The sequence below is a fragment of the Sinocyclocheilus grahami genome, unplaced genomic scaffold (genome assembly GCF_001515645.1).
Source record: "Sinocyclocheilus grahami isolate Dianchi unplaced genomic scaffold, SAMN03320097.WGS_v1.1 scaffold52.1, whole genome shotgun sequence".
In the NCBI taxonomy this organism is placed as follows: domain Eukaryota; kingdom Metazoa; phylum Chordata; class Actinopteri; order Cypriniformes; family Cyprinidae; genus Sinocyclocheilus; species Sinocyclocheilus grahami.
In genome coordinates, this window is record NW_015505231.1 from 607,574 (window position 1) to 621,725 (window position 14,152).

At 38.6% G+C, this 14,152-nt stretch overlaps 1 protein-coding gene across 1 annotated transcript in view; it reads right to left on the reverse strand.

The window, feature by feature from the left end:
* Positions 1 to 4,301: 4,301 nt before the first annotated feature.
* The window catches only part of LOC107583259 (uncharacterized), a 12,945-nt gene continuing 3,094 nt past the window's right edge, over positions 4,302 to 14,152 (reverse strand). Inside the window, exons 2-5 of the mRNA XM_016269413.1 lie at positions 9,521 to 9,968; positions 9,003 to 9,401; positions 6,960 to 8,565; positions 4,302 to 6,694 (exon numbers count right to left, since the gene is read on the reverse strand). Of these exons, the coding sequence (XP_016124899.1) occupies positions 4,422 to 6,694; positions 6,960 to 8,565; positions 9,003 to 9,401; positions 9,521 to 9,967 (4,725 nt within the window). The 5' untranslated portion in view covers position 9,968 and the 3' untranslated portion in view covers positions 4,302 to 4,421. The remainder of the gene's footprint in view (positions 6,695 to 6,959; positions 8,566 to 9,002; positions 9,402 to 9,520; positions 9,969 to 14,152) is intronic.

Sequence of the window (14,152 nt, forward strand, 5' to 3'; positions counted from 1 at the left end):
AATTCTGACTTTATAACTCGCAATTCTGACTTTATAACTCGCAATCCTGACTTTATATCACACAATTCTGACTTTATAACTCACAATTCTGACTTTATAACTCGCAATTCTGACTTTATAACTCGCAATTCTGACTTTATATCACGCAATTCTGACTTTATAACTCGCAATTCTGACTTTATAACTCGCAATTCTGACTTTATATCACGCAATTCTGACTTTATAACTCGCAATTCTGACTTTATATCACGCAATTCTGACTTTACGCAATTCTGACGCAATTCTGACTTTATATCTCGCAATTCTGACTTTACAACTCGCAATTCTGACTTTATAACTCGCAATCTCGCAATTATAGAAAGGTATAGATTACAATCAACCAAAATAAGTCAAGTCAATTCAAGTCACCTTTATTTATATAGCGCTTTTAACAATACAGATTGTGACAAAGCAACTGAACAGTATTAATTAGGAAAATAGTGTCAATAATGCAAAGTGACAATAGTAAACACTCATTTTTCAGTTAAAGACAGTTCATCATTGAATTCAGTGATGTCAACATCCAGCTTAGTTCAGTTTAAATAATATCTTTGCAATTATGTCAACGATAACGCTGGAAATGAAGTGTCCCCAACTAAGCAAGCCAGAGGCGACAGCGGCAAGGAACCAAAACTCCATCGGTGACAGAATGGAGAAAAAACCTTGGGAGAAACCAGGCTCAGTCGGGGGGCCAGTTCTCCTCTGACCAGACGAACCAGCAGTACGGAAAAATCAATTTAAGACGTAATAAAACAGATGATGAATAATATTAACAGCAATTATTATATGATGCAATCAAACTTATTGCAAAATGTGGTAGTTCTGTATGTTGTTTCAGGGTTGGCATCATCTGAGGTCCTCTGAGGGGTTGCATCATCTCTTCTCAGGTGTTCTGGATCCAGACTGAAGCTTGTGTGAATCCTAGTTACCACGGGATGTTAATCCCGTGGCAAAAGACAGAGAAACAAATACAAACATAATTAGCGTAGCTGCTGTTCCAACCAAGCAAAAATGATTTGTTTAACCCAAACTAATGAATAATAATGTGCATTTGATTAGATATAACTGCAGTAAAAGATTATGACTGCAGTAAAAGATTATGAGATGCATTATTTGAATGCTTGGCCAAAGAGATGTGTCTTTAATCTAGATTTAAACAGAGAGAGTGTGTCTGAACCCCGAACGGTATCAGGAAGGCTATTCCAGAGTTTGGGAGCCAAATGCGAAAAAGCTCTACCTCCTTTAGTGGACTTTGCTATCCTAGGTACTACCAAAAGTCTAGAGTTTTGTGACCTTAGGGAGCGTGATGGATTGTAGCGTGGTAGAAGACTAGTTAGGTATGCAGGAGCTAACCCATTAAGGGCCTTATAGGCAAGTAATAATATTTTGTAACTGATACGGAACTTAATAGGTAGCCAGTGCAGAGACTGTAAAATTGGGGTAATATGATCATATTTTCTTGACCTGGTAAGGACTCTAGCCGCTGCATTTTTGACTATCTGTAGCTTGTTTATTGAAGATGCAGGACAACCACCTAGCAGTGCATTACAGTAGTCCAGTCTAGAGGTCATGAATGCATGAACTAGCTTTTCTGCATCAGAAACAGGTATCATGTTTCGTAACTTGGCAATGTTTCTAAGATGGAAGAATGCCGTTTTTGTAACATGGGAAATATGGTTTTCAAAAGACAAGTTGCTATCTAATATAACACCCAGATTTTTGACTGTAGAGGAGGTAACCGTGCATCCGTCTAGTTGCAAATTGTAATCCACGAGATTCGGCGTACTGTCTTTTGGTCCAATAAGTAATATCTCTGTCTTATCCGAATTTAATAGGAGAAAATTATTGGTCATCCATTCTTTTACATTTTTAACACACTCCGTTAGCTTAGATAATTTAGAAGTTTCATCTGGTCTTGTTGAGATATATAGTTGAGTATCATCGGCATAACAGTGGCAACTAATCCCGTATTTCCTAATAATATTACCAAGTGGCAACATGTATATCGAAAATAGCAGAGGACCTAGGACAGATCCTTGTGGCACTCCATGTTTTACTGGTGATAATTGAGATGACTCCCCATTTAAATGAACAATGTGGTAGCGATTGGACAGGTAGGATCTAAACCATCTTAAAGCCTGCCCTTGGATACCTGTATAGTTTTGTAATCGATCTATGAGTATGTCATGATCTATAGTATCGAATGCAGCACTAAGGTCAAGTAAAACTAGCAATGAGACACAGCCTTGGTCTGACGCAAGAAGCAAGTCATTTGTAATTTTAACAAGTGCAGTTTCTGTGCTATGGTGGGGCCTGAAACCTGACTGAAATTCTTCATAGAGATCATTTTTTTGCAGGAAGGAGCACAATTGAGCAGACACAACTTTTTCAAAAATTTTAGACATAAAAGGAAGATTTGAGATGGGTCTGTAATTAGCCAGTTCACTAGGATCTAGTTGTGGTTTCTTAATAAGAGGCTTAATGACCGCCAACTTGAATGTTTTTGGGACGTGACCTAAAGACAACGTTAGGCATGGTTGACTCTTAACTTTTATAAAGAATATCTCTTTGGATTTGAGACTTTAGTCTTTGCAACTTTACAGATCTTCTTTATGCACCAAGAGCTTGTAACACTCCAAAGAGAAAGGAAAACTTGAAATCGCATCATATGACCCCTTTAATATGATATGATTGCATAGGCATAGGGGAAAGGTTTGTATGCGTTTTTGACAGATACATACATGAATGGATGTGACTTTTTACTCTATTCCAACAAAAATATCCTTATTTCCTAAACAGTATAGAAATGCATAAGACATACATGAGAAAAACGTAATCAATGTTGGAAATAATTGAGCATGAGTCATGCAAGTGATGTTTTAATGGGTGCAAATAGTGCAAGGTTTCTGAAATCAATGAACAGAGTCGCTTAAATGTCTGCATTGTAATGAATATATGACATAAAATATGATTCAGCTTTTCCAAAAGCCCTCTGTTTCACTCATTTGATTCATCACAGTTTAGCTGTCATGTCCCAATAGTATAATCTGGAAGCAGAAATTTTGTTCCCACTTTATATCAGATGGCCTTAACTACTATGTATTTACATAAAAAAAATAAGCACAATGTACTTACTCTGTTCATATTGTATTTCAAAACACTTTTGCTGCTGTTGATGTGGGATACGGGTAAGGTTAGGGACAGGTTTGGTAATATAGGTAGGTGGGTGGGTTAAGGTGTATGGGATGGGTCAACAGTGTAATTATAAATGTAATTACAGAAATTAATTATGCAGGTATTTTTTTGTATATAAGTACATGTAAAAACATGTATGTACACAATAAGTGCATTGCATTAAATTATTAATTTAGATGTAAGTAAATAAGGCCATCTAATATAAAGTGAGACCGAAATTTTCGCTTTGTTGGTTATACACACTGCCCCTATGTGACTTGTGTAAGTTGGAGAAAGAGGCACTGTTTTCTTTATCCAAGTGTTGTTGTCCGTTTGTGAGACTTTTTAGTAGGTTGTCACAAGGTATGCAGCTCTGTGGGAGTAAGTGTTGGTTATGACAATAAAATTACATAGTCTGTAATGAAGGTTTTAGCACAGCTCTAATCCTGTTTTAGCCTGAATAGTTATTGTTACAGAAGGGCATATCTGTTGCCCACTGATCTTGATCATTATCTGTTTAGTGGTTTTCATTCTGTTATGGTGTCAGCATAATTAACCATCTATTTGATTACTATAGTGTTTAATGTGCTCTCTTGTTCACCAGTTGAAAGTTAAAATATTTTTATTTAAAATATTTGTCCAGCTACATGACAAGAGTTGAATTTATCACATATTTTGTAAGGCCATGACAAGCTTCTTCTTGGGAACATTGAGTTTAATGAGTTCAGTGTTTAATGATAAAACAATCAAAACACACAAAGGGTAATTTATCTGGATTTTATTATTATACTTTGAAATAATCATTTTTTATAAATCAGCAAGTCAGTTTGTAATGCATTCATATTATATTTTAAGAAAGTGTTAAACAAAACGAAAAAGGAAAGAGAAAAACATAAAAAGATAAAGAATCACAGCGTTTGTATAAATCAAACGGTCAATCAAGCCCATGCAGCTCAAAAACATAAAATATTCTGTTCTCAAAAAATTTAACTTTTAGCAATCTGAAATGTAATGTAGTTACGGCATAACTTTGATTTCAAATTTCATATCCTTATTTTTGCTATAATTCTTGAGAGTATATTTGCCATTTATTCTATGCTTTATATATCAAGCTATAACCCTACAACTGTCAATATAATTACTGAGTATCCTGTGTTTGTAGAAAATTCTTGCACAAGATATAACATTTGAGGACAAGTATATACCATTTAAGGCATGAACTTTTTGGCTTTCAGTCTGGGTATGATTTGCATATCCCTGACATCATTGTGCTGCAGAAGCCAGCATAGGTATCTCTCTGTGCCCATACCCCATCCGCTTGTAAGAAGAGGGATGACTTGGCGCATGTTGATGTACCATTTGTATGAGTCCTCTGGTACAGCATGGTGCTGTAAGGCCTCTCGAACCATTTCAGGTGTAGAATGACGTTCCCCAAGCCCTACTGTTTCCCCTAACCCCAAGAGAAGGTCAGCTGCCTTGGCTTTGCTCCTGCCCGAGCCTTCAACATATGCTTGGTAGAAGGGCACGCCAAGATGGTCCATTTCTGTCAGCCAAACAGCACCTCCATACTTTTCAATTAGAACTTTTTCTCCCTTTCGAGTTAGCTTCCTGCCAAACTGCGGTTGTCCCTCCTGAACCCATTCAAGGCAATCAGAGGAAGGCATAATGTGAATGGCTTGATCCAAGGTTACTCTTGGAAGGGGTTTTTCTAAGTTCTTCAGTAGTTCTTGGGCATGAGATAGTGTGCCAGCTGTGTTTAAAATAATGCTGGAATGTTGCTTTAGCATTGCCTGAGTCAAATGGGCAACATAGCCTTCAGCTATACTAATGGCAACGTTCATGTCGCCCAGGAGCTCGCATTCCACATGGTAGAACTGGTTGAGATGTGTAGAATCAGGATCTTCCCCTCTGAAACTGGGTGACACGTAGTAAGCCCCAGGAAGACCTTCGTGAAACCTCATGAAGTACTCTAAAACAAACTGCATAGAGTCTGCAAGATATACATCTTGGCCCAGTATGTTGACAAACACAGGCTCAGAATCGGACCCCAGACCCATTGGAGAGGAGATTGTGTCAGTTGTGATAGGTGTCAGTGCATAAGCATACTTGCAGTTGTTGTTGAAGTACTCTACTGTGCTATGAAACAGGGTGTTTTGGATTTGAAAGAGGTCACGATACCATTTGCTCCTAATGGCTGATGCAGCGTGAGTCTGGGGGTCTTTCCAGGACTGAGGGGGAGTAGTCTTTGTGATCTTGGTGTGGATCTCTGTAAGGTCCTCTTTGCTAGCTGGGGGGCCATCTGCCGATGTTACATATCCTGTATAAGTTGGGCAGAACTGAGAAGCCACGGCTGGGGGTTTAATGGCATTAGGCTGAGGAACTAATGGGATCAGTTTGGCATGGGCATAATCAATTTCAAAGCCTTCAAACATGAGAGCTACACCATGGGCATTCATTCCGTCTTGCAAAAGGTGAGCAACCTTTCTTGTGGCCACAATTAGGGCTGTGTAGTCACTCTCGTTCAGACGGAAGATGTCACTGGTAAGAGGTTTTCTTGGCACTAGAACTGTAAAGCCTGGTGTATTTGGAAAAGGAGTAAGGAAGGCTACATGTTCTTTTTCTTCCCAGACACGCCACTGTTGCTCTTCACCACGGATAATGCGGGGGAAAAGGCCACCATCGGAAGGATCCCCATGGAAGTCAAAGCAAGAAGGGGCATTGGGTGTTGGGAATCGAGAGCGAATCTTTGCCTGCACCTGGTCAAGATGTATATCTTCACATCGTGGACCACTTTTGGAGCTACAGTATCCAGGGTCATAAGAATTGAACTCCATTTCCTCAGCAAGCTGAGGCTTCCAGTTTGGTTCTAAGCCATGGAGAGGCAAGACTTTGATGTAAGCTGGCTTGTCGAATTCTGGCATGGACACAAGGGCACAGCGATGCACACCAAGTTTCTCGCAAAGTAGATTGGCAACAGTCCTTGCCCCCTGCATCATTGCTATGTAGTCAGATAACACTAACTGAAAGATGCTGCTAGGTCCATTAATGGTTTTTCGAGTGAGAACAGTAGCTCCTGGGGTCAAAGGATTAAGCTGTAGGTGAGCTACCAATTCATTAGTCTCCCAAATCACATTCGAAAACCCCTTCATAGGTCTCAAAACTTCAGTTCGAGGAATGCCGTTGACCATTGAACCAACAAACATGACCCCAGCGTTGGTTTCAATAATGGCCTCACCTTGATGGTCCACAGCAATAATTCCTGCACACTTTTCCTCCAGATCATTATGGATAACTTCCCGACAAGCCTGTCTGAGACTGTAACCTTTAAGGTTGTATAAGCTGGCTACTTTATGAGCAACTGACTGGCGTAAGAAAGCATCACCATCACCAGAGCATGTCACAGCAAGTTTCTCATCAGCATATATTCCTGCCCCCACTATAGCAGTGTCACCAACTCTGCCTTTCCACTTGCCAACTAAACCTCCAGTAGATGTGGCTGCTGCTAACTTGCCCCACATATCCAGTGCAACTGCACCTACGGTTTGAGGATGGTTATTCTTGCCATCACCTGACTTCATAAGCAACTCCTTGTATCTTGTGTCAGTGTCAAAGTACTCTGATTTCAGTGTAGTTTCTTTCTCTTTAAGACTGTCTAGAAACTCTTCTGCACCTTCTCCAATCAGTAATGATTCCTGCCCCCACTATAGCAGTGTCACCAACTCTGCCTTTCCACTTGCCAACTAAACCTCCGGTAGATGTGGCTGCTGCTAACTTGCCCCACTTATCCAGTGCAACTGCACCTACGGTTTGAGGATGGTTATTCTTGCCATCACCTGACTTCATAAGCAACTCCTTGTATCTTGTGTCAGTGTCAAAGTACTCTGATTTCAGTGTAGTTTCTTTCTCTCTAAGACTGTCTAGAAACTCTTCTGCACCTTCTCCAATCAGTAATGAGTGCACACTCTTTTCCATAACACATCGGGCTGCTTTTATTGGGTTTTTCACTCTTCGCAGGCAAGCCACGGATCCACAGTTCTTTCCATGTCCATCCACAATGGTGGCTTCCATTTCATGCTCCCCATCTCTGTTATATACTGATCCCTTGCCAGCATTAAACAAGAAACAGTCCTCCAATGCAGCTACACTTCTTTGTACTGCATCCAGACTACTGCCTCCCTGAAAAAGAACTTGTGCTCCAAGAGTTAGAGCTGTTTGAAGGGCAAATTCGATGGTTCCAATCACCTTTTCATTCAACATAATTTCCTCTCCTGCACCGCCATGAATCACTAAAGTGAAATCTGGCTTCATGGTTTTGCTGTGTCCTTTCTGCTCTACAGCTTTGACTGTATCATCCGCTGAAGATCCATTTACTAGTTTTTCTTCATTGTCTTGCAGGAGACATTCAATGGCTCCCATCTGCCCAGCAATGGCATACCTTAGTGCCAGAAGCATTACTAGTTTTAGATTGAGCTCAAGTCTTTCTTTGAGATTTTCCAGGATGTTGGCGAAAGTACCCTTCCCATTCAGCACTAGACGTACTTTGTCCTTCCTGCCTAGATATGTGACTGCCAGTTGGTCTGTAGCATACACGTTACCTACAGCACACTCAACTCCCTCCATCAGATCTGATCCAGTCAAGTAAATTGAAGGACATCCAAAAGGGACAAGAAAGTTTTTGAGTGGGTTATCTTGAGACATAGATTTGCGCAGAGCTGCCAGATGAGGCCCCACACCAAGGCCAAGTTTTGTGGCTTTAATGAGGTTTTTGTGCTCTAAAAAGGCAAGGTGAAAGAGCCGGAAAAGCTCATTTGTGTACCGGGGAACCTTGTCTGGGCCAATGCAGGATGCCAGTGCTGTAACAAGTTGGTGAGATCTCACAGTTGTGGAGTATGTGGGATCACAGCGGCCATGTCTGAAGTGACGCATGTGAGTAGGTGTCACCATGATAAGGCTAGTACCTGCATCCCCAAGTGTTTGCCTCAAGGATAGCTGCAAAGTGAAATTAATCCATGCATCATATAAACCTCTGTGGCCCCTTAAGGTGGTGAAGACATCTGGGTAAGATGAAACTTCAAAAGTCATGACAGACTGGCTGTCTTGTTGAAAGCTAGAAAGAGACTGATTCGGCATAGTTATGCCGTCCAGTGGCATTTTCAGAGGTTTAGGATTAAGGCAACCAGTGTTTGAGGGTGGAGCTAAACCATTGTTTTGGGTGCTTATCTTTTCTCTGTTTTCTGATTCTGAGAGCTGCCACAGGCGTTCAACGACAAGTCCAGCTACCATTCCATCCAGGGCACTATGTTCGAACAACATGCCTGCTTGGCCATCATTAAAAACCACCAAGTTCACCACCTGTTGATGAAGATGGTAAATAGTCATGCCATTCTGCCATTCATATCTAAACATTACAGACAGCTGAGTTTGATTTAGCATTAATAATAATTACATGTTAAAGAAATCATCACAGTTTGTGCATCATTCAGAACCGAATCGAGAATGCTTATAAATTCCAGTATAGATTTGAATTTCAATGGAATTTTAGTTTGCAAACATGTTGCAAAATGTAAATGTAAGAATTAGAGTTAAAATATTTTGAAATGCAAAGTAATTAATATGATTGTTTTTATTTTAAAAAAGCTTTGCAGTTTCATGGTTTAAAGTGCTGAATTCTTAAATTCTTCCATTCTGAATCTTGCAAAACTCTGACTAGCATGGGAACGTAAGCTTCCGGCTACACAGTACTAATTATAAAGTGGTAATTATAAGCATCTTAATTTGTTTTTACATACTTTATCATAGTATCTCAAACATCTGCCATCGTTCTCTCCTAGCCGGACAGCATTGAGCATATTTGAAAGATCAGCCGGTGCTGGGTTGTCTTCCAGGGAAACAGCCAGAATGGCACTCTCCATCATTTCAAGAGAAACTGCTGCTTCTCCCCCTGCATTTAAGATTTCCATTCTCACAGAATGCCAGGCTTGGCGATGAAGAGAAGACAGACCACAAATAGTGGACGGGTCTTGTTCAGGGGCTGCTACTGGGTGACTCATTGCATGCACCAGTTGGGCATAGATGTCATTGAGAGGTAAAGGAGAAAGAGATTCTCCTGAACTTGGTTGCCATAAAATTTGAATCGGAAATATACCCCCTCGACAGGTCAATATGGCATGAAGGCTGTCTTGGTATGTCTGGAACATTAAGGCCAAGAAAGTATGTCATTAAGATTGAGTCAGCATTTCTAAAAATTGCTAAAGAATCTTAAAATTGGAAGTTAGATGTAAAAAAAATAATGGAACCAAAGCTTTACCTTTAGTTCATCCTGGCTCTTGCCTGGTAGGCGACTAGCCGCAAAAACATGCGACTGTTGTGTTCGCTCAGTTGGTATATCCCCTTCTACCAGCCGTGGTTCACTGTACAGCTTAGCAGCTGCCCAAAGCAGGGCTGTAGCTCGCTCTATCTGTGCAAACTCTCCCTTCAGCTTAGAGGAGGGCAGGACAGAAGGAACAGCAGTGGAATTGGGCAGGGGATCGTAGCAGGAGAGCAGCCGCTTTTTGAATTCCTCAGTCACCCAGTTCTCACGTCCAGAGACGTGTTTCTTCAGCTGTTCTTGGACTTCCTGGAGTGCATCTTTCTGCTGAAGAAGGGCAGTTTTATAGTGTAGGTATTGGTCAGGATTTAAGGTGAGCTGAAGCACGCGGCTAGCCTCCTGGAGCGTGACATCCAGTTCTGGAATAGGATAATCAGGTAGCGCCATCCTGTAGAGTAAAGGACGAAACATAAAACTTTAGACCACATGATACAGTTGTGTCATGTGATTTAAATTAAGTCCATGTTTGAATGATTACACATAGTGCGTTTTCTCAGGGTACATGTGACACATGACTTTTTTTGTCATGTGTAATTCAATAATTTAATTACGTGGCTCAATAAAGTGGCTTATTTCCAGCACAAAAGTCTCAGTGTGGCTTGGAAATGTAGTTTGACTCTACAAGCATGTTTCAAAGGCATACAAATACCATTTGGATCAGCATTTTTAACATGCACAATGATTTGACAACCTTTACACATTCCAAAGGTGCACATACTCAAAATTACTTTTTGACCTTGTGGCCATAATGAGTATAGCATGCTGTTTGTATAGCCAGTTGTCATGGGAATATGTCTCATGCTGCATGTCCCTAGTTGAATAATTTGATTTTGCCTGATTTAATCACACTGTGTCTCTTTTTGTAACTCTTGTAATGCTGCCTTTCTTTTTTCCATTTATGCTCCCTGGTGACATGGAAGTTCACTGTAGGCGACCTTGATCATGTGTTGTCATTGATTACTACTGAATTCATTCACATTAAATAGGAGCAACACGCAAATAAGTACAATTACAAGTAAATTCATTATTATTAGACAAATTTGCCGTTGCCTAACATAATATTCCTATAATAGTAATTGCCTGCAAAATATTGCATTGCTTAAAACAGCTTAAACCAGCTTGACCATGCTGTGCGACCAACTTAAATCAGCTAAGACCAACAGCAAAGAACTTTTACATATAGATTGGACATTCTAATGCATGAGTTACATTTTTCAGTCACAAATGAAGCCAACATATTTGTTTAAATTGTTGAATGTATGTATTTTTATTTTGTTAAATGTTTTGTGGCTGTACTAAATAAATAAATAAATTCCACTGATCTTTAAAAAAATTAAGTTGTACATTGCAAGTAACTTACAAGGAGGATGTAATGCAAACGTAAAAGCAGCTATATTTTAGGAAACATTTAAAGAAATAAACAAGTAAATTCATGATCAGCTGACCATAAGAGGTCAAATCAATTAGCTTCCAACTACCATTAATTTATTGATTTAACACACAATTTGCTATATCTAATTTGATTTTTAAATGTTCAGAATTAATAATGAATATATATATATATATTTATTTTTTTAACTACAAACCAATGCACATGGCTAGTGGGTTAAAGTTGGGTTTGCACTAATTCTTTACACTTACTTTTTTATTTCTTGATTTTAATCCCACGCAATTTGCTCATGTATGCAAAATGTGATTTCTTATATTTTCTTATTTTCAGTGTAAAATTATTTAAGGTTTGTCAACAAACTTGCATAATTTAATGTCAGAGCAGAAACATTAAGTAAAACGCAATATAGAAACATTCAACTCACCTCAAGGCAGTAAAGACTCCCAAAGTATACGTCGACTGGTCAATGCAATGAGAGCTAGAGTGCAACAAGCTTTTGTTGCAGTGAACAAGCGAGAAGAGGGCTGTAATCTGAACCTAGTGATTCCAATTAAGGAATTTAATTTCCTATCTCCCAATAGAAGTGGACCGTAAAACAGGACAGATTGTCACACTGACATTCCTTTTCTTCATATGCAGTAAATGGTCAGTCTCATTTATAGTTTCTACAACTGAACACCATATCCGATACTACAGTTTTTTTCTGAACATTAACGCCTGCAGAAGCTTCTTATTATAGCCTATATAAATTGAGCTTTCTAGATTGTCTGTGTGCAAGCTGCATTTGATCCTTACTAGTGTGCGCTAATAACATGTTTAATAACGTGTGTTTGATAATGGCTTGTTCTCTCATTCAGAAACAGAAACAGAAACAGTGAGATTATAACCGATGTCCCACAAACATCATGTCCTTTCTGCATTCACCTTCTTCTTTCAGAATGACACGCAACATGTGAATTATTTCCTTGTACTGTGAATTTAGGTTTGAAGTTAAATGAGCTCAGTATTGCTTTATAAACTCATTCATCAGTTTTAGGAGGTCATAGTATGACACTAACATAATCTGGACATTTGGGTTACTTGTGCTCACTGTAATCGGGTTTCCTGTAAACGACATTGAAGTGTCATTATCTCACTAAAAGACATCAGATGATGGAAGAAGGATGAAGAGTTCCGTAGCAGACATGGACACCTAAAAATTGTCATGTGACGTACTGTGTGGTGATGATTTTTGTCATGTGTGAGTGTCTGTTGCTAGCTGAACAAAGAACGTACTGAGTTTGTTTGTCTCACATGAGAAAGGTGCTTTTTGTTCTCAGACATCCAGATTATGAACAATGTTTAACTGTGATTTATTCAGGCTGACCACATGTCCTCATCATGCATCTATCTGTGTGTGCTTGTGTTTGTTTATATCAGTAATTGCTATTTTCATAACAGAGGTTTACAGTTTATTTTGAAGTGCATAAAATGCATTTTGAAAGTATTCTTTAAAAAAAATCTCTTAAAGTGCTAACTAGATAGCTCTCGGTTTTTGGTTACAGCCCTAGTAACAAACTACTTCTATACTTTACAAAGCAGTCTGGATGATTTATTTTTAGAGAAAGCAAGGGGCGCATTCATTAGATCGAGAGCAAAATGGCTCGTTCATTCTGTGATTCCTAAAATTAATGACCACAATAGAGAACTTTGTGAGGAACCCTTTACTATAGATGATCTTTATAACATAGTAAACAGAAAGCCACACAATAAATCTCCAGGGCCGGATGGCTTACAGTTTGAATTTTTTTAAGTCTTTTGGGACTCTATTAAGTATCTTCTTTACGAAGCCCTTATTGAGTGTTTAAACATTGGTGAATTGGCAGAATCAATGAAACAAGGTTTCATTTGTCTTATTCCTAAGCCTAATAAGATCCCAATATTTTGGATAATTGGCGCCCGATCACCCTTTTGAACTCTGATTATAAATTACTGGCTGCTGTATATGCTGAAAAGCTCAAATCTTGCTTAGCAAACATAATTTCTAACACTCAATCTGTTTTTTTAAAAGGTAGACATATCTCTAACAATATTAGATTAATTATAGATATTTTAGATTATTCAGAAAACATAAATAAAGAGGCTTTCATTTTGTTTATCGACTTTTATAATGCATTTGGTACAGTTGAGCATTCCTTTGTTTTTGAAGCCCTTTATCAGTTTGATTTTGGTAGATCCTTTATTAACGCGATTCCTACTTTATATAACGGTATTCACAGTTGTTTCCTTAGCTTCCGGCACTTCTCCCCGGTTTTCTGTGGCTCGAGGTATTCGCCAGGGATGCCCCATCTCTCCTTTTCTTTTTCTATTTTTTTCGAGCTATTAAGTTTGCATATAAAGCACTCTAATATTGAAGGTATAAATATTGGAGGGAATACATTGATAATTAGTCAGTTAGCTGACGATACTTGTCTTTTTCTTAAAAATGATTCACAAGTTTCTGTTGCCTTCAATGGATTTATTATTTTCTCCAAAGCTTCAGGATTAGTAGTAAATCCCCCAAAAAGTGAAATTTTATATGTACATGATTCCAATAAAAATTCTGTTGATGGTATTATAGTTAAACGTCATGTAAAATATCTAGGGGTTGATATCTGCAGATCTGATTCAGACCGTCTCCATCACAATTTTCAGCCAAGGTTAGATAACATTAAAAAGATTTTATGTTGCTGGCTGCAGAGAGACTTGACAATTTATGGGAGAGTCTTGCTGACTAAGGCTGAGGGCATTTCATGCCTAGTTTATCCTGCTTTTTCTCTTTATGTTGATCAAAAACTATTAAAATGATTAACTCTCTGCTATTCCACTTTATTTGGAAAAATAAGACAGAATGTGTTCAAAGGAAATCTATGATAAGAAATTATAAGTCTTAATGCTTTAGATTTTAATATCATTAACCAGACTTTCAAAATTAACTGGATCAAGAATTGTTTATCTAATAATGAGTTACCCTGGTTTTGGATCCCTAACCTATTCTTCAAACGTTGTGGTGGCCTTAAATTTGTATTGTCCTGTAACTTTAAGTGTAGTAAGTTACCTATTAAACTGTCAAATTTTCATAAACAAGCCCTAGAATCCTGGAAGATTGCGTTTAAACATAATTTCTCCCCGCACACGTGTATTCTTTGGAACAATGAAAATAT